Source organism: Gymnoscopelus braueri (genome assembly GCF_963280865.1).
Source record: "Gymnoscopelus braueri genome assembly, chromosome: 7".
NCBI lineage: Eukaryota > Metazoa > Chordata > Actinopteri > Myctophiformes > Myctophidae > Gymnoscopelus > Gymnoscopelus braueri.
In genome coordinates, this window is record NC_137608.1 from 5512162 (window position 1) to 5533224 (window position 21063).

General features: G+C 42.2%; 2 protein-coding genes across 2 annotated transcripts; both read left to right on the forward strand.

The window, feature by feature from the left end:
* Positions 1 to 1176: 1176 nt before the first annotated feature.
* On the forward strand, positions 1177 to 12479 carry LOC308088208 (arrestin domain-containing protein 3-like). The gene is made up of 8 exons (XM_080432616.1): positions 1177 to 1483; positions 6038 to 6082; positions 6276 to 6331; positions 6618 to 6704; positions 8192 to 8395; positions 8556 to 8652; positions 9657 to 9922; positions 11236 to 12479. The coding sequence occupies exons 1-8, from the start codon at positions 1234 to 1236 to the stop codon at positions 11365 to 11367; spliced, it is 1137 nt and encodes a 378-aa protein (XP_080288742.1). The 5' UTR covers positions 1177 to 1233; the 3' UTR covers positions 11368 to 12479.
* Positions 12480 to 17476: 4997 nt separating this feature from the next.
* Positions 17477 to 20945, forward strand: LOC308089556 (tetratricopeptide repeat protein 1-like). The gene is made up of 2 exons (XM_080434346.1): positions 17477 to 17758; positions 19794 to 20945. Exons 1-2 carry the CDS (start codon positions 17515 to 17517, stop codon positions 20417 to 20419), a joined length of 870 nt encoding a protein of 289 aa, XP_080290472.1. The 5' UTR covers positions 17477 to 17514; the 3' UTR covers positions 20420 to 20945.
* Positions 20946 to 21063: the final 118 nt, after the last annotated feature.

Sequence of the window (21063 nt, forward strand, 5' to 3'; positions counted from 1 at the left end):
GGGACTGCGGATGGAAATTAGCTCCAAGCTAAGTTCGGCATGTTTACATGAGATCATGTTCAGATGATTGATTTCCCGTTCATGTATTGAATGTTCATTAACGTGATTTGTCCTGTCCAAATAAACACATTAAATAAACTTAAAGGGATACTTCACTTTCGGGTCGGGGAAACATTTAAAAAATATATTAAAAATAAATGAAAAAAGTAATGGAAAATTCATGGCCCCCTCACGCATTAGAGTGTCCTACTAATGTGTGAGGGGGCCTTAATTTTGCCATAACTTCTTTCATTTTTTTTTAATATATATTTTTAATGTTTATTTTATGTGAAAGTGAAGTATCCCTTTAAGTAAAGGTTCAAATGGTAAGCAGTATTGTATCTGTCTACTAGTGACTCAAATCTCATTGAAAAATGTATGGTTTACCTCATTTAAAAATTGTTTCTAAAATATCTTTCCTTGCAGGGACAGTTGAGCCCTTTTTCTTGCCCTGTCATCTGTATCTTGAATAGAATTTGGCATAGTTTTGAAATGTTTTAACAACACATGACCATGGCCTCTGTCCCTGTCCTGTTTCCCCTTCCAGTGTCTTGTAAGCCAGACCAATTATTTGTTTACCAACATTGAGACTGGACGCACAGGTGATTGTTTCATGCATTCAATTCCCAAATATATTGTTTCGGGTGCGCTGGTTTCAGTTCATTCAACCTCCTCTTGTGTGTTGGCTAGTGAGGCGCGTCCTAGTGAGACATGATGACAGAATGGGTTTCATTTGGTGCCTGCCGGTTCTTATCAGTGTGACGTCGTCTGTTAAGGGGTCTATTGTGTGCCCCTGTTTTGCCATATTGTGACTGCCCATGTACATTGTGTCCTCCTCACAGAGTTAAAAATAGGTCCTCCCCCTTCAACTCCTCACTCCCATACTCCCACTCAGGTGCTTTCGAAAATACAGCACTGAGCGCACTGGCCAATACAAACTAATAGGCGAGTGTGCTCCGGTGCGTAATTTTCGAACGCGCCCTTAGAACTGGTGACGGGAGGTTAACTTCCTCCCCTTTTTCTATCGTCGCAACCAAACTGGCCAATCACAGCGCGCCGTTCGTTCGGGCAATGGGATCACAAGATACTACACCCATAACTACAGTGAAAGCTGTCTTGTTGATCTGTGTGTTTCGGGTTCATTTTTCTCCAAAGAAAGAAAAGTTTTGATCTGTTTTTTTTTATGGGTTAAAAATGATGACCGTGTTGAAATTCAGCGTCAGCCACAACCCCATCAATGCCCAGGACACCTGGACAAATGGAGACTTTATCTCTGGTCAGATCAATATGGATCTTGCCCAGGATTGTCACATCCAGAGTCTGATGGTCAAATTGAAAGGCAATGCGGAGGTGATATGGAATCAGGGCAAATCAGGAGTCTATCATTCTAAAGAGAAATACTACAGCCTCAAACCGTTTTTTATTCGAGAGCAAAAAGATCAAGGTAAGTGTGATCAATGCTGTTTTTGTTGTTTTTTCACCTCCATTCTCTAAATGTTAAAAAATGTAATAAAATAAAGAATACAAGTATGATTTGGAAAATGGTCCGGAGATTATGTCTATTGTAAATTATGCATGATTTGATTGAACACAGAGTAGCCTCAGTGGTGGAAAGTAACTAAGTACATTTAGTTACTCACTCTACTAAGTACAGTTTTGAAGTACTTTAACTTTTTACCCCCCAAAAAACCCAAGTGCTGAGCTTTAGCTTTTACTGGTAAACGTGGGTTCTTTTGGCACGGTCACACCGCACCTTAAAGGGATAGTTCACCCTCAAAATGACATTTTTTCTATCGATTAGTCACCCCATATGGAGACTTGAATTCATGGATATGTTTTAGTTTTTGTCGCATTCCTGTTAAAGCCAATAATTTGACCGGCGGCAGCAGTTCTGGTAGGAAACACAAAGAGTCTCCTTTGTCTAAGCCCTATTTTCCATTTGTTCTCTCGCCCTATTTTCCATTTGTAGGCGACTCTCTCAGAGTTATGGAGGTCCTTGAAATAAAAATACAACAGTGATTCTCAAATGTCATGTCAAGGACCCCTCCCAAATTGATCTGTATTTTGGCCACACACCCACATTTGAAAGACCCCCATAAGAAATGAGTCAGCATTATTTGTCAACATTTTGTCTACATTTATCAACATCTTTTCGAAGATCATGATGTATATTAGTAGGGGGTACTAAGCACAAAAAATGGCCAAATCGTTACGCGGCGGATAAAAGCATGAAATTTGATACAGATGTCCCTTGGGTCATCCTAAAACATCCTAGAAGGGGTGCCCAAAAAAATCTTAAACAGGAAGTGACTTATGGACAAAATTCAAAATGGCCACCTAAACTGTTGACCGTTGACTCAAAAGACACCAAAAGAATCTCCAAAAAGCATAAAATGTGGCACATATGTCCCTTGGGTCATCCTAAGACATCCTAGAAGGGGTGCCCAAAGGAATCTGAAACAGGAAGTGAGTTATTGACTAAATTGAAAATGGCCGCCTAGTGTTGTCGATTGACTCAAAAGACAACTAAAGAATCTCATAAAAGCATACAATTTGGCACACATGTCTTTTTGGTCATCCTAAGACATCCTAGAAGGGGTGCCCAAAGAAATCTTAAGCAGGAACTGAGTTATTGACAAAATTGAAAATGGCCGCCTACAGTGTTATCTATTGACTCAAAAGACAACTAAAGAATCTCATAAAAGCATACAATTTGGCATACATGTCCCTTGGATCATCCCAAGACATCCCAGAAGGGGTGCCCAAAAAAATCTTAAACAGGAAGTGAGTCACTGACAAAATTGAAAATGACCGCCTACAGTGTTGTCGATTGACTCAAAAGACAACTAAAGAATATCATAATGGCATACATGTCCCTTGGGTCATCCTAAGACATCCTAGAAGGGGTGCCTGAAATTATCTGAAACAGGAAGTGAGTTATTGACTAAATTGAAAATGGCTGTGTACAGTCTTGACAGATGATGCAAAAGACACTCATAAAAAATAATCTCATAAAAGCATGAAATTTGGTACAAATGTCCCTTGGGTGATCTGAATGCATCCTAAGGGGTGCCAAAAAAAGTTTGAATAGTCTCTCAATGGAAAACACTCCTCCCACACGGGCTGCACTGCTACAATATTCAAATCGAGCAGCCAATCTAGCATTTGGTCCAGAAGCCTGAAAGCTATGCAATCTCTACCATCTCCTGACAAATAAATTAAAGTCGCTGATTCGTGGACACCTTTATGGACACTCTTGCCAGAGGCTGCTTAAGTTTGTAGAGAACTCAAGTGTGGCTGCAAAGCTGAGCCCTTCTGTTCGAGAAAGTGTAGATGCCGGGATGCTGGGTTACCTTGCAGAGCATTATGCCAATGTGCTGGTAATTGCGAAATGGCACACATGAATACATGTAGTTACTAAACACTAATCACAAAAAAACAGTAATGATCAAGAAGAAAATACATGAGAAGATAGAGTGTAAAACAAGCAAGAAGATGTAGAGTGCAAAATAAATAAGATGCAGAGAGTAAAATAAGAATATGCAGAGTAAGATAAGATGCAGAGTAAAATAAATAAGAATATGCAGAGAGTTAGATAAATAAAGAAGATTCAAAGAGTACAATAAAAAAATTATGCAGAAAGTAAAATAAATAAGTGATGTAGAAATGAAAACAGAAGGTAGACTACAAAATACGGCAAGTTATGCACTGCATAACCTGTCGTATTGAGTCTGCATAATATGCAGACTGCCATGGTCAACTGTTTAAACAGCCATTTAGAATTTCTTCAACATGGTCCCTTCCTAAAAAGTTTAATAAACAAGCAAACAAATAAATAACCCCTTCTAGGATATATTAAGAAGCACTCAATGTACGTACCAAATTATACACTTTTATGACGTCCCCTTATGTTTTATTTTGTGTCAACTGCTTTTAGGCGGTCACTTCCTGTTTAAAACCTTTTTGGGCACCCCTTGTAGGATGCGTTCAGATCACCCAAGGGACATTTGTACCACATTTCATGCTTTTATGAGATTCTGTAGGTATCTTGCATCATCTTTCAACACTGTAGGCGGCCATTTTCAATTTAGTCAATAACTCACTTCCTGTTTCAGATTATTTTTGGCACCCCTTCTAGGATGTGTTAGGATGACCCAAGGGACATATGTGCCAAATTGTATACTTTTTGGAGATTCTATAGGCTTTTTGAGTCAATCGCCAACACTGTAGGCGGCCATTTTCAATTTAGTCAATAACTCACTTCCTGTTGAAGACTTTTTTGGGCACCCCTTCTAGGATGTCTTAGGATGACCCAAGGGACATGTGTGACACATTTTATACTTTTTGGAGATTCTTTAGTTGTCTTTTGAGTCAATCGACAACACTAGGCGGCCATTTTCAATTTGGTCAATAACTCACTTCCTGTTTCAGATTTTTTTGGGCTCCCCTTCTAGGATGTCTTAGGATGACCCAAAGGACATGTGTGCCACATTTTATGCTTTTTGGAGATTCTTTTGGTGTCTTTTGAGTCAACGGTCAACAGTTTAGGTGGCCATTTTGGATTTTGTCCATAACTCACTTCCTGTTTAAGATTTTTTTGGGCACCCCTTCTAGGATGTTTTAGGATGACCCAAGGGACATCTGTATCAAATTTCATGCTTTTATCCGCCGCGTAACGATTTTTCACTTAGTACCCCCTACTATATGTGCATATGCAGATGCGAGCTTGTAGATCCGCTTTAGTCCTTTTGGTCGTTCACTGATAAGGTGGGGGGGTACACACCCGGGGGACACCCGGGGGACACGGGGACACCCTGTCAGTGCACGGTCACGCAGCACTTTAATTCTACCTGTGAGGGTGGATTCTGCCAATGCTTTTCAATGGGAAAAAAAGGGAAAATGTGGTTTGATGGTCTTGCGTAGCTCGGTCCATAGCGTTAAGGAGTTCTCCTTAACAACACGATGGGACGTCACGCACGCACGCGCAGCCTCTCGTCTTTAGTAAAAATAGAACATACACTTTCTGCTACTCACCAAAACAAAGACGGTTTTATGGAGTTGAAAGCCTACTCTACTTAGTAGGAACACTCCCACCTCACGTCTAAAATAAAAAATGTGGCCATAAAAGAAAATTGCAACACAAATATGCAACCAGTTGCACACTAATTCAACACAAACGTGCAACACATGCGCCACTTAACGACATGCACACACACACGCTGCCTCAGCACACGTGCACACATGCTCATCAAAGGCACCACTCTCTTCACACTGGGTGTGATTTTTTTTTTTCTCTCCGTGAAATATTTTGTTTTCTGGCCAAAAAGTGTATTTTATTGAATGATTGATTGATCGAATACTCTATTTAGAAGTTTGCAGAGAAAAGGCACATGGAAGTACAGTTCACATTACAAGGTCAACTAAATAGGATTGAAAAGGCCAGAAAAGCTGCAGTGGCTTGTTTCAAATTGGGTCCTCAGGTACTCAATCCATGGAGACATTACATGACAGACAGATATACACTATTTAAATGCAGTCCATTTACCATCATTTTTCAATTACTTTTTTTCTTCATTTATTATTATTAAAATGTATAAAAAAAACACAGCCCCCTCACACATTAGAAGGACAATACCAGAAGCAGGGACGTACACAGAAAATACACCCTCCTTTAGTCACTTTATTTACACGTTATTTACACTGATATTTACGACCAGCTTGGTGAATCGGGTCCAATGGGTTTATATAGGAAAGGGGCGTGTCTGATCTAATCCTAGTCTATTTAAACAAACAGATTTGTAATTTTTTTTCACATCGGCCATTCAATACAATGTTATTCTAATCAGTAATACTTTGGCATACTTGTCTCTTTTCACTTGATTGTGAAAATATATTGTAAAGTAAAACACATATATATATATATATGTATATATATATATATATATGTATATATATAGTTTTTTCAAGTATTATTCATTATATTGTTTTGTTTTTTCAGAAGAAGATGGTCATCCACTATTGACCGATGAACGTGGGAAACCATGTAAGTGCAGTGAAAGACAACATCAAGATATTGTAGTTTGTTTTGTATAATGTCTGGGACCTATTGTACACTTAATATACTGTGTAGCCTATGACAATGAATGAAGGGTTTTTCACATGGGATGTGACTGACACGCTCCACTATTCACTACTACTAGATTGTTTTTGATAATGAGTTTGATTGTTTTTTTCAGATAGCAATGTTGTTGCCCCGGGCTGCCACGTCTATCCATTCACCTTTCAGTTTCCTGTTGACCAGTAAGTCTCATCCGATGTGTAATGTGTAATCTGTCAACGAAGAAACGTGGATTCTTTGAACATCATTTATTTAGACTGGTAGATAGTAGCATACAGCACATCCTGTCTGTCTTTTACATAGGTCTGCAAATGTTTTTGTGTGTGGCTTATGTAGCCTAGTAGATGCTGCCATCTTGTGGTTATTAGAACTGAAATCATAATATTTTGGCATGACACCATCTCACCCTGCAGACACTTCTGTTTCTGTCTCACAATGGTATGCCTCTTCTGTTTTGCAGTGTAAGAAAGCGTGGTTCGTAGCCTGCGTTCCATCAGAAGCTCAGCAGGAGACAGTCCATGTTCTAGTGCTGATGCTCGGTAACTCAGTAGAGCTAATGGATCAGAACCACTCTCTTGTGCTTTCTTGGACAGCTTTTTTTTTTTACTATGTGCACACATTGCTCTGCTTTACCATTGGACTGGGCATACAGGGGGCTTGAGGTTACATGCTGAAATCATATTCTTCTGCAAAGTTCTGGAACAACTCCGTTGTCAGAAAATCAAGTCTGACAGCAACTCAAGTCTGTTTCTGTAAGAATAGAGTGGTTAACTTAGTTTTCAAGCAGGCATAATGGAACACGGTGTCCCTGATGTACTGAACAGCAGTATTTGCATCAAGGGTATGAATTTCCAGCGGCTTTTCTAGAAACAGGTCTGTCTGTCTGCCTGTCTGTGTGTGTGCATGTATGGGGATAATATCACAAACAGTTGGCTCCATCAGAGCCGGAAGATTTGGCAAGCAACGCTGCATGCAGGGTGTCATTTGGGGTCTCAGGCGATGGCAATTGCAAATTCAGTTCTTTTATGCATATTTGACTTAAAGGGATACTTCACTTCCGGGCCGCCGACACATTTAAAAAAAATATTAAAAATAAATGAAAAAAGTTATGGAAAATTCATGGCCCCCTCACGCATTAGAGTGTCCTACTAATGTGTGAGGGGGCCATGAATTTTCCATAACTTTTTTCATTTATTTTTAATATTTTTTTTAAATGTGTCCCCGGCCCGAAAGTGAAGTATCCCTTTAACTCAGATTAAATTTTTTTGCAGATTAATAACACTGAGTGCATAATTCTTCTACACAAGCCATGCCCGTCCATCTACAAGTGACATGTGACACATGTTATAGATATGTGTTTCTTGTCGGCAACCATACATGTATTAACCACTTGGTCGCGTTAAGTAACTTATTTTTTTCCACCCCCTATTTCCATCTGAAATTATGCTTTTGGCTGCATGCTTCATTTCTCAGTACAATATTTTCCTCTGAGATTTAGTGGAGTAGATAAGTATAGTGCTTGAGTAGATAAGTATAGTACTTGAGTTATGTACTTGGTTACTTTCCACCACTGGTTAGCGTGTGTGTGTGTGTGTGTGTGTGTGTGTGTGTGTGTGTGTGTGTGTGTGTATACAAAGTATCAATACTGCAATATAGAAATACTCAAGTCCGGGATTCAAAATGTATTTGAGTAAAAGTACAAAAGTATTGGTACTTAATACTAATACGGCGGCCAATTCTGTGCATGTATATATATAACACTTATAGCAAGCAGACATGGCAACACTGCAAAATATGACATCAATACTCTCTCTCTGCCTTGTGCTACCACAGGGAGGCGCCACCTTCCAATCCTGAGAGAAGCAGTGGAAGGTTTTTTGTCTTCATGTACATTATCTTGCCTACCAGCACCTCTGCATGGATGTGCACAAGAGCTACCTGATTATACAATAGTTTGCGCATTTCTCCCCACAAAGTTGATGATAATACGAAATTGGATTAATCATTTGACAGCCCTAGTTGAGATTAAGTTAGCACTGCACTCTATTTATAATAACTGGCGGATTGATACCTCTCATCCTTTCTATTAGGGACTTGCCAGCCACCTTTAAAGGAAAACACGGTAAAATCAGGTACACCCTGGAAGCCTGGATGAGCAGGCCCAAGACACTGTTGGACAACATGGACATCATCAAACTCACCTTTATCCCCAAAGCTGTTGTCAACTCTGAACTGATGGTATGAGCTGACTTATCAAGGCTATTATGGATTAGAATTTTCCATTTGTTTGTATTATTATTTTTACTTCATAGTTTTCAATTTCAGTAGTTTTTTGCTAGTTTGCTATTAATGGGTCAGGAATGGTGTATTAATGTGTCCTTTGTGGTTCCTCTCCCAGACCCCACAACATGACACCAAGGAGAAGAATATGAAAATGTGTACATCTGGAATGGTGGCCATGGATGTCAACCTGGACAAGATGGGATACTGCCACGGTGAGAGGAGGCCTGTCACAATTATTACATGATCTAAATATATTAGATATTAAAATCAAAACAATGGCCCTCGACGCAATTGGTTAGACCTACAACCAACTACCAATTACAGTCTCCCATATTCGAATACTGGGCCCTGATTGGTCCCCCACGTCTTCTGGAGCAGGAAATGGATTCTCTATGGAGCGGTGCCAGACCCAAATCGCAGAGTGCAATTTTGTTTGCACTCGCAGATTTGTCTGGTCCCAAGCTATCAAAAGGGAGCATGCCCATACATGGCCATATACTGGTGATGTCAGTAATCTCCATATATGGGCATAAAAGGGACACAGGCAGCCAGACAGACAGAATATATGGTCACAAAAGGGACACAGACAGACGGAGACAACGGGCAAAGCCCCTGACACTATGACTCAGACATATTGGTCAGATCGGTGGTGCAATGTAGGTGCGAACTCTAGATGTGAGGGCCGTGTAGTGGCCCAAACCTCTAGTTTTGTATAATCGCAGAATTTGTTTGCAATGATTGATGTCATTTGTAAGTAACCATGTCATAAGGGGAACGATGCAAGTCGGTAACGATGCAAGGTATGCAATACCCATTGTACCCATTGTCAGAGTACCCGTGTTGTACCCGTCTGTCTGTGTCCCTTCTATGCCCATATATGGAGTTCCATGTTTGGGGGTTTGCATGCCGGGTTTGAAGTCGGTCGGTCTCATCTATGCACATGACGATATAGGGCATAACGGTCGGATTGGCGGTTCTCCATACAGTATATGCCTATATACAGTATAGGCGTAATGTCAGATTGGCGGTTTTGGACAACCGCCTATCCAACCGACTCAACGCCGTGCAGGCATGCACTCAACTCCCTAGGGTCGTCGGTGATGCACGTGCCGAGTTTGGACGGTTCTCGAGATACGTGAATAACAGACGGACTTACAGAGATTTGTGCATTTACTGTCAGCAGTTGAATGGGATTCCCCTGGTGTGTGTTTTCCAGGAGAGGGGATCAACGTGGTGGCCTCCATCCAGAACAACTCGTCCCGGGACATCAAGCCCAAGTACTGTCTTTACACAAAGCACAGCTTCTTTGCGATGGGCCTTTCCCAGCGTAGGAAGCATTTCACCAAGAGACTCATCAAAGAGGTGGGGGACGTCATCCCACCTTCATGTCACCAGACTGTCACCAGGACCATCACCATTCCCCCTCAATTGACTCCATCCATTCTCAACTGCGACATTATTAATGTTGAATACAGGCTTAGGGTAAGTTATCTGTCAATTAGGGTAAAACAGTTGGTTTGTTTGTCTGAAACAGTCTAATATCATGTGGAGTACACAGGACGTAGCCTAAATCTGATTAAGTCAGGGCTCATCTAAATTCATTATTTAATATTTAATATTAAATCCTTTTTTTCATTTAAGAAAGAAAGTTGCTCTTGAAATGGGCTCTTGAAATGGGCTCTTGAAATGGGACCCCAGAACACACACACACACACACACACACACACACACACACACACACACACACTTAATAATGTTTTTACGTCCACATAAAAGATACAATACAAGGACACAATTATTTAAGGTGCTGTAAAAATGTTCTTCACCATATTTGGCGGCTACCAATAATAGAAGCGATTGAACAAAATTTTGCAAGCCGTTTAGCTGCTTGCTTTGGCAACCCAAATGTTGGAAGCTATGTACATGTCCTACCTACAGTGTAGGCTGCCAAAGATAAACACAAGTAGATTTCACTTATAACCTAGCTCTGTGATGGTATGGAGGAGCGACTTTAGTCTTAAAAGCTTTCTCTAAGCTAGAGGTGCAGGCCACTTCAAGAATGGAAACTGATATGGAGCCTTGACAACAACATCTGGTGTATTAGCAGAGAGATGTGCAAAGATTTCAGGATTATCAGTACAGAGTTGAAACATGGAAGGTTTGACACAGGTTTGTACATTCTCACTGACTGTGTAAAATGTTTGGATATGTCCTTTCACTCCTTTGTTATGATATCAACTATTCTGTCGTGGCTGTAAGCCCTTAATAGGCATAGCAGCCATTCAGAATATGTGACATGGTTTCTGTAACAGGCCCTGTAGTGTGATGCAAACAATGATGTACATGGGTACAGGGAAACCAGAGGGAAAGGTTGAGTCTGGTAGGAAGGATTTGTAACCTGGCTTTAACTGTAAAAGTGATAATGTCCTCATTGAGAGCAGTGCTCCTAAGAAATGAATGAGAAACAGAGTGATCAGCAGAGGGAAGACAAGCAAGTTTTCCTTGAAACACACACATCAGTGCAAGTTGATCTCCATACATGTTTATTTTACTCCATATTCAGAGTGTAGTTTCTTTTATTTTTTCTTTAATGTTTTGTAATCATAATCTAAATCTACAAAGTAACTTGTAACTAAAGGTTTTCCAATAATTGTAGTGGATTAAAAAGCACTATTTGCCTCTGAGATGTAGTGGAGTATCTTCCAGAAAAGTGAAGTTACCAAGCAAAATGGTACTTAAATGAATGTACTTCGTTTACGTTTTGTTGATATCAAACATCACTGTGTGTTTTGCAGGTTTATCTAGATGTGAAGTACGCGTCAGACCCGCAAATCAAGTTCCCCATCGTCATCATGCCAGCATTGAGCAACCCCACTCAAAGTGTGGACGCCCCCCCGCCCCCTTACGGCTCCTGGGGATGTATCTGACAGAAAGTGTACTCTGAATATCACTTAGGTGTAAGTCTACATACATGTACATGGGCAACTGGTGGCCCGGGGGCCACATGCGGCCCCCACCTTCACTTAATGCGGCCCGCAGGTTAACATCAGATACTGCAAGAACTACTGATATATTATTGATTTCAGCTGTTAAGTTTCAAAACATGCAAACATGACCCGATTGAATTACTTCAGTCTATAATATTAATTGAATTACTTTTTTAATGTCCAATGTATTTGTATTTAAGTTCATAAAGTAAACTCAAGTATAACTAAATGCACTTTAAATTAAATAAAACATTTACTTTTCAGGATTCCAATTTAAAAATAGCAAAAAAAGAATTCAGGATTCCAATTCCAAAATAGCAAAAATAGCTGATTTACAAGCTGAAAACGTGCCACAGGATTCCAAGTTTATCCAATCGGGATAGAGAACTCATACAGGATACTATCAAATTGAAGCTGATGAATGGGTACTCTCTCCTCATTGGCTGAAATTGGCAACCCGTCTGAAAATGTATTTCTCTTCCTCTGTCGTCCGTAAGAGCTGGAGAGACGGGCAGACCCCTGTTACTGAATGAGCACTCTATTCTGTATTAATGATTACTATCAGAATATAGAGCTATTTAACACTTATTTTAACAAAGAAATATCACTTATTAACCATATAATCCTGAAGATAGCTGTCATGTAAAGGTAGTAGTTTCTAGGGCTGGGCAATATATCATTATTTTATTGATATTATATCAATATTGATATAGTCAGAGACTTTGGATAATGTATTGTCGTGATTTTGGCTTAAAGGCGGTTACACACCGGCGAATGTGCGAATATACGCAAAATTCGGACTCGTTCCGAATAATTAAAAGACGCTTTTTCGCTTCGCTTTTCCGCTTTTTCACGCCATGTACGCTTGCATTGACTTTATAAGGTTTTTAAAAAAAGCGTATTATTCGCACGAAAAAATCGCCCCGGTGTGTAAGGACCTTAAGTGTTGTCTTTTCCTGGTTTTAACCACTTAAGCCTTATTTTGCGTGAAGTGGGCGGAGTGGGGAGGCAAGATGGAGGTGCGGACCAGCAGTCAGGCAGGTGCTGCTGGAGCACACAAAAAACCACGCCAAACTTAAAGGAGAGATCCGGACATTTTAAGTGTTATCTTTGATGTGTCGACTGCACGACACGGGACTCTCTGAAATAACTCAACGTCCCTTTCAATGATGGTGAGTGATTAGCGACACATCAAAGATAACACTTAAAATGGACGGATCTCTCCTTTAACAAGTTTGCCTTTCTACAACAACCCGGTTTGTGTCTCAACCATACACACAAAGCTAATATACTGCAGCGACAGACCATTTCTGACGTTGCTCAAAGAGCGTCTGTTCTATGTTATGTGGTCGTGTTAGTCCTACTGTCTGTGCGTTGCTGTTTTTCAAACCGGACTGATCACCGAGATATCACTCTCAACACATGGAGCCAACACACAACCTACTCCACTCTGCTAAACAACGGCCACGTAGAGTTCTCAAGGGGCCTGAAAATTAAGGCTCGGCCCTAACTGGGCCCGACTGTTAAGCCCGAAAGCCAGAAAAAAACAGAGGGAAAAAAATGTATATATATATTTTTTTTCTGTTCTGAATGTGTATTTATCTATTATGAAGATGCCGCTGACTGACGTTAACTTACACTGTGCTTACACTGTGCTGATTTAAATGAAGTTAAATCCTGGTCTTGCTAACACAACGACACACCTCTCAACTCAACTCAACTCAAATTTTATTTATAAAGCACATTACAATGACCAAGGCCAACCAAAGTGCTATACAACACATCAAAACAACAATGTTACAATACGTACGGTGCAAATATAAAATACAAAATACAAAATGCAAGCGCTGATTAAGAAAAGGATAACAAGATAGTGAGGTAGACGGAGGCACGGTGGCGCAGTCGGTAGCGCTGTCGCCTCACAGCTAGAAGGTCCTGGGTTCGATTCCCGCCGGGGACGCTGTGGGCACTGGGGGCGTGTCTTCTCCTCCGCGTCATCAGTGCCCATACCCTAGGTGGGGTTGGCGAAAGGGCCTACTCTGTGTGGAGTTTGCATGTTCTCCCCGTGTCTCCTAGGGTAGTTAATACCCTCACAAAAACATGTAGTAATCCTGGTCACTATACCGCCTCCCCCATGACAGCCACGGCGCCTGATGGAGGGGAAGGGAACTGGTTGGAATAACTACGCTACGTCCAATTAGGGAAACTCCCCCCTGTCAGGTGACAAGAAGGTCAGTTGGCTCTCATGAATTGAAGGAAGCATGAGCTCGGCCCTGGCCTCCCTACTGTGGGGGACTGGTGTAGTGCTGGTGCAGGGCTGGTGTAGCGCCCAGGATCACTTAGGAAATTGGCACCGGGTGAAAAAATGGGTTACAAAAATCGCGGGATAAAAAAAAAAAAAAAAAAAAAAAAAAAAAGATAGTGAGGTAGAAACGATAATTATGGTGTAGTTGTTTAACTATTTTCAAAAGCCATGGAAAAGAAATAGGTCTTTAGTAGAGATTTAAAAATGTCTATGGACTGAGAGGCTCGTATATTAAACGGAAGGCTGTTCCAGAGCCTCGGGGCGGCCGCAGCGAAGGCTCGGTCGCCTCTAGACCTTTTATTGGTTGCGAGCTCGATCAGTAGCAACTGATCGGCCGACCTTAGGGGTCTGGGTGGAATATATCCATTAATGAGGTCGTTGAGGAAAGGGGGGGCTAGCCCATTAAATGCTTTAAAAGCAAGCGTTAAAATCTTAAAATCAATTCTAAAACGGACCGGGAGCCAGTGGAGAGAGGCCAGGACGGGAGTAATATGGTCCCGCCTCTTTGTACCGGTAAGGAGGCGGGCAGCGGCATTTTGGATGAGCTGCAATCGTTTTAAGAGCGATTTGTCGATGCCGATATAGAGGGAATTGCAGTAATCCAGCCGGGTGGAAATGAAGGCATGGATCACTCTTTCAAGGTCACTGGGAGAGAGGTAAGGCTTGACCTTTGTCAACAGGCGCAGCTGGAAGAAGCTGGCACTTACCACGGAGCTGACCTGTTTGTCAAATTTAAAATCAGTGTCGAAGGTGACACCAAGGTTTTTGACGTGGGGGTGAATGTTGGCGCTTAGGGGGCCTAGGGAGCCGGGTGGAGGGACGGAGGAGCCGGAGCCGAAGAATATGACTTCCGTCTTATTTTCATTCAATTCGAGAAAGTTTTGGTCCATCCAATCTTTAATGTCTGCTAGACAGTCGAGCAGGGGTTGGTGTGAGTTTGAGGAGGTGGTTTCTAGGGGCAGGTATAGCTGGATGTCGTCAGCGAAGCAGTGAAAGGATATATTGTATTTCTCTATGATGGATCCTAGGGGTAATAGATAGAGCAGGAAGAGGATAGGGCCCAGGATCGACCCTTGGGGGACACCACAGGTAAGAGGGGCCTTAGTAGAGGTGTAATTACCTAGCCGAATGGAGAAACTCCTATCAGCTAGATATGATTCAAACCATTTGAGGGCGGTGCCTGTGATGCCTACATAATGTTCCAATCGATATAGGAGGATTCTGTGGTCGATTGTATCGAAGGCAGCGGTCAAGTCTAGCAGCACCAGGACAGCAGATTTACCAATGTCAGCAGATAGGAGTAGATCATTAAAAACTTTTAAAAGGGCGGTTTCAGTGCTGTGGCCAGGCTTGAATCCAGACTGAAATTTTTCATGGATGTTGTTTGTAGATAAAAACAACTGGAGCTGGGCGTAGACAACCTTTTCTAGGACCTTCGAGAGGAATGGGAGTTGTGAGATGGGCCTAAAATTTGACAGAACAGTGGGATCCAGGTTTTTCTTTTTTAAAAGGGGCTGGACCACTGCTTGTTTGAAAACAGCTGGGACGCATCCTGAGGAGAGACTTGAGTTTATTAAAACCAGCACAGTGGGCCCAATAGAGTCGAACACGTCCTTAAGGAGGCGAGAGGGGATAGTGTCAAGGGGACAGGTTGTGGGTCGCAGGTGTTTAACAGTATCAGAGAGTGATGACAGAGATATAGGTGAAAAGGTATCAAGGACGGCGTGACGTAATGGTGGGAGGGGTGCAGGTGTGACAAACATATGAGTTGACCTGAGGTTATCAATTTTGTCAATAAAATAAAAAAAACTTCTCACAGAGAGCTGATGATGGCACGACAGGTGATGTAGAACGAGGATTAATCAGAGAATTAAAAACATTAAAAAGAACCTGTGGCTTGTGGCAGTTCATGGAGACCAGGTTTGAAATGTAATTAGTTTTGGCAATTTTGACAGATTTTTGGTAGTCAGCGAAACAGGTGCGGAGGATCTGGAGGGAAACATGTAGACTGTCCTTTTTCCATTTTCTTTCCGCTCGCCTACATGCGCGCCGGAGGATACGAGTAGAGTCGTTTAGCCATGGTTCAGTGAGTGGTCGTGTGCGCTTAGCCCTCAGAGGGGCGACCAAGTTTAAAATGTCAGTGCATGTGGAGTCAAATATTGAAATAAGACCATCCACATTTAGACCATGGCTGTGGTCTGGTACATTTGTAGGGGAGGCAAAAAACATATCGGAAAACTGAGATGCAGTTTGGTGGTTTATCATGCGTGACTGGGTTTGTGGGGCGGGGTTATTGGCTATTGATGAGGGAATTGCGGCAGTGAAGAGGATAGGTATATGGTCTGAAATACTGCTGGATAATGGGGAGAGCTCAATTTGGGGAATAGCCAGACCATACGATAGTACCAGTACGATAGTACCCCTGTGCAATGCAATGCACCATCTGCATTTCTCTGCCTCTCTCGACCGAGTCTCCGTCTCCTTAAGTATAACTAAATGCACCTTAAATTAAATAAAACAAAATAGCAAAAATAGCTGATTTACAAGCTGTAAACCATATATATATATATGCATTCTACAACTGTTTTTTAAGCTGATTGGTCTTTTTTTTTAGCTTATTCACATTATTAAATGTGTTTTATGGTTACATTTTAATTTGTCGCTTCCGCTTCCAAACAACAACACAGTACACGCAAAGCACGTGTAGTAGGCGGCTAATTTGTGCCTGATGGAAAATTACGTAATATTAAAATACTACAAACGCACGCACGCCAAGATTTCGTGCTTTTTAAAAGCTATTAAAGGCCTATAGATCAGTGGCGTACCCACCATAGAGGCAAGGCAGGCGGCCGCCTGCCCAACTAAAATCTCGCCATCCCCAGAAAATAAAGTAAAAGACTGACAGACAGCGGCCGTCATTCACGCGGGCAGGCAGCCAATCACTACCGTATCCATTCAGCAAAGCGACCCGCGCCTATAGTGATGCAAATCATGTATGCCATCGTCTTCATGGGGTACTAGGAGTGCCAGGAGTGGGGGTCTGGGCCATCACCTGTACTCACCTGGCATAAAAAGTACACGCAGAAGTACAATGACAACCTCTCGCCTAGTCTGTGTCTCCTAGCGTTTGAGAGAGATTTAACTGAAGTTCTGAACTACGATTCAGTTATAGATATTTTCAAGTGCAGCAAGCCCCGTCGTCTCATCTCAATCTCGCCAAAATGTATGGTTTACCTCAATGAAGCATAGTTTCTGAAATATACCTTGAGAGATATTAGAAGGGACAGTTGTCGAGCCTGATCATTTACAGTAAATATTTGTAAAACTTTTTTCTTGCCCTGAAAAATATCCTTTTTTTAATTTTTTGTATTAATTGAATTTGGCATAGTTTTGAAATGTTTTAACAGCACATGTCAGATGCCTCAGTCCCTGTCCTGTTTTCCCTTCCAGTGTCTTGTAAGCCCCTGGCCTGTATTGTGTGCCCCTGTTTAGCCATATTGTGACTGCCACTGTACAATGTGTTCTCCCTCTTCAGCTCCTCACTCCCTCCCTACAGCATGGTGACGGGAGGTTACTTCTACCCCTTTTTCTATCGTCGCAACCAAACTGGCCAATCACAGCGCACCGTTCCTTCGGGCAATGGGATCGTAAGCAGGGATGCATTGAAACCAACCACACCATAACTACAGTGAAAGCTGTCCCGTTGATCTGTGTGTGTCGGGTTCATTTCTCTGAAGAAAGAAAAGCTTTGATCTGTTGTTTGTTTTTTTCATGGGTTAAAAATGCCAGGAACAGTGATGAAATTCAGCGTCAGCCACAACCCCATCAATGCCCAGGGCACCTATACAAATGGAGACTTTGTCTCTGGTCAGATCAGATTGAATCTTGCTCAGGATTGTCACATCCAGTGGCTGTTGGTCAAATTGAAAGGCAAGGCGGAGGTATTGTGGAATGTGGGCAAAAATAGCCATTATTCTGAAGAGAAAGTCTTAAGCCTCACACAGTATTTTATTCGAAAAAATCAAGGTAAGTGTGATCAATGCTTTTTTCCCCCACCAATAATCAAAACATTAAAAATAAATACAAATTGGATATGTTCTTTGGGAAATGGTCTGCAAATAGCCATGGTTGACAGTCATGTTTCAGGGCTAGTCTGGAAATAATGTCTATTGCAAATTATGCATGATTTGATTGAACATAGAGTAGCCCCAGTGGTGGAAAGTAACTAAGTACTTATACTCAAGTACTGTACTTATATTTTGAGGTATTTTTACTTTTTTACAAAAAACACAAGTGCTGCTTAGTGCTTGAAGACACTTGATTCTGATTGACACTGATTGATTGATTGATGTAATTTATTTAGTAAGACATGAGAACAACAGTAGCCTACATGGAAGTACATATTCACAATACAAGGTCTACTAAACTGGATTAAGCACTGAGCTTGTTTAAGATGAGATCCCCATGCACACAAATCATGATGACATATGAGACAGACAGATATACACAACTACTATACAGAACGTCATACAATCAGCTTACAGGTTACTGTAAGAAGAGTGAAAAATATGTACAAGAATATGTAGCCTACTCACATTGTCCTTTTGGTTGTTCACTGATAAGGGGGGGGGCACCCAATTGGGAACGGTCACACCACACTTTAATTCTACCTATGAATGAGAGGGTGGATTCTGCCAATGCTTTTCAATGGGAAGGGTGTGGTTTGATGGTCTTGCGCATCTTTCCGTGTGTCGCGCACACCTTGCGTATACATGCGTTCGCGTACGCCTTGTCTAAGCTAATAAATCCTCGAGACAGATGTGCCTGACTCATGAGGAACACATCTATCACTTTGACCAGTAAGCTCCGCCCTTAGATTTGACGCCATATTGAGCAGTTTGAAAAACATTTAAACCGAGGATTTCTGAGCAATTTGTGTGAAACTGTGTCAAATGTGTGAGCTCCTTTTTCACCAGTTCAGGTCTGTTGGTCCAATGGCTTGATCGCTTAATCATCTGCCTTGAAACCACAGGGTCGCCGGTTCGAGTCCCGCCTCATACAGACTTCATCTCAATTGCATTGCACACAACATGACTGTATCAATGAATAAATGTGCAATTGTTAAATATAAACATGAAACGCTTATTTGAGGGTAGTTATTTTCAATGTATGACATACTTCATTCCCCCTTTTGTTTTGTTTTGTTGGATTCTCCTTTCTCACTGACAAAGGCTGTGGATTGAATAGTTCAATCAGTAAAGTGTTAGCCCTCACATGTGCCGAAGGTTCCCGGTTCAAACCCCACTCATTACAGTTTACATTTAAATTGCATTGTACAAAACATGACCCTGTTAATTCAGACATGTGCAATTAAAAAAAATCTACAATCTCACAACTTTTCAGATAGCAACGCGTTGTGAGCTTGTAGAATCGAATAGTTTCCATTCCGAGAAGACAAAAGAAAACTATTGGTAAATGTTTTGTGAACAAGTGATCTAGAGTAGTCTCTCTGCCTCTCTCTCTCTCTCTCTCTCTCTCTCTCTCTCTCTCTCTCTCCTCTCTCTCTCTCTCTCTCTCTCTCTCTCTCTCTCTCTGCCCTTCTCTCACTCTCTCTCTCTCTCTCTCTCTCCTCTCTCTCTCTCTTCTCTCTCTCTCTCTCTCTCTGCCTCACTGCCTCTCTCTCTCTCTCTCTCTCTCTCTCATCTCTCTCTCTCTCTCTCTCTCTCTCTCTCTCCCCCTCTCTCTCTCTCTCTCTCTCCCCCTCTCTCTCTCCCTCTCTCTCTCTGCCTCTCTCTCTCTCTCTCTCTGCCTCTCTCTCTCTCTCTCTGCCTCTCTCTCTCTCTCTGCCTCACTGCCTCTCTCTCTCTGCCTCACTGCCTCTCTTTAATTTGTATTACTAAACATGCATTACCCACTTAAGCTCTATTTATTTCGGCTATTTGAAAATAGCAACGCGTCGTCGTGAGCCTGTATATCTGCTATTTTCAAAAGATTTTTATACATTTTGAAAACTTGAAATGGGACATTGTACCTAATGAGTACTTTTACTTTTGGTACACAGGAGAGGAGGAGAGAACTGATGAGGGAGCCACAGAGGAGGAACTACATTGGGATGATGAGATTGAAGCTGCGCCGAAGGTAGAAAAGAACAAGGCTCCTCCGGAGTTTGACGACGACTACCTGAGGGAAGCGGAGAAGAACCTGACCGAAGAGGAGAGAGAGAGTCGCCGACAGGAGAGCTTGGCTCTGAAAGAGGAAGGCAACGGTCGGTTCAAAGCCGCGGAGCACCGGGTGGCCGAGTACTTTTACACGGAGGCGTTGGGCGTATGCCCGGTGTGCTTCAGCAGCGACAGGGCGGTTCTGTTCTCCAACCGGGCCGCCGCGCGCATCCACCTGGATCTGAAGGATCAGGCCATCGCCGATTGCTCCAGAGCCGTAGAGCTGAACCCGGACAACGTGCAGGCTATCCTGAGGAGGGCCGAGCTCTACGAGAAGACAGACAAGCTGGACGAGGCTCTGGGAGACTACAAGACGGTCCAGGAGAAAGAGCCGGGACAGAACGCAGCCAGGGAGGCCTGCATGAGGCTGCCGAGGCAGATCCATGACAGGGACGAGAACATGGGTAAGCTGAAGGACCTGGGCAATATGTTCCTACGGCCGTTTGATTGTTCCTATTTTTTGCCATAACTTTTGAACAGTTTGTCACACAGACTTGTGAGTCGCGTCACTTGATTTGGTTGAGAGTCCTTGTCCTTCAGTTACTTAACCCCGCCATGATATGCGTTTAGTAAAATGTGATCCTATTAATTATTTTAATTAATGATAATAGGGTATGTATCTATGGCTTCTATTGGTTCTACCGAGTGAAGGCCCTGCACTTAAACAGCCAATTGGGACAGGCTGTAATTGCTTAAGCCCCGCCCCCTCTGTGTTTCTATTGGCTGGGCATTAAACAGCCATAACTCCAGTTCCCAGCATGCTAAACTTCCCAATCTCGCTAGATGCTCTTAAACGGCCAATAGGGACAGGCTGTACTCGCTTAAGCTATGTAGCCTAACTTTTCAGCTGATTGCCATACAGACTTGTATCGTGGACAGAGATGCGAGGGCCCGCAATCGCTGCTTGCAGCTTTAAGAATTGTATCGTGGACATAAACTGGAGCCATAACCCCAGTTCCCAGTACGCTAAACTTCCGAAACTTGCTAGGTGCACTTAGACGGCCAATTGGGACAGGCTGTAATTGCTTAAGCCCCACCCCATCTGTGTTCCTATTGGGTGGGCTTTAAACAGCCATAACTCCAGTTCCCAGCATGCTAAACTACCCAAACTTA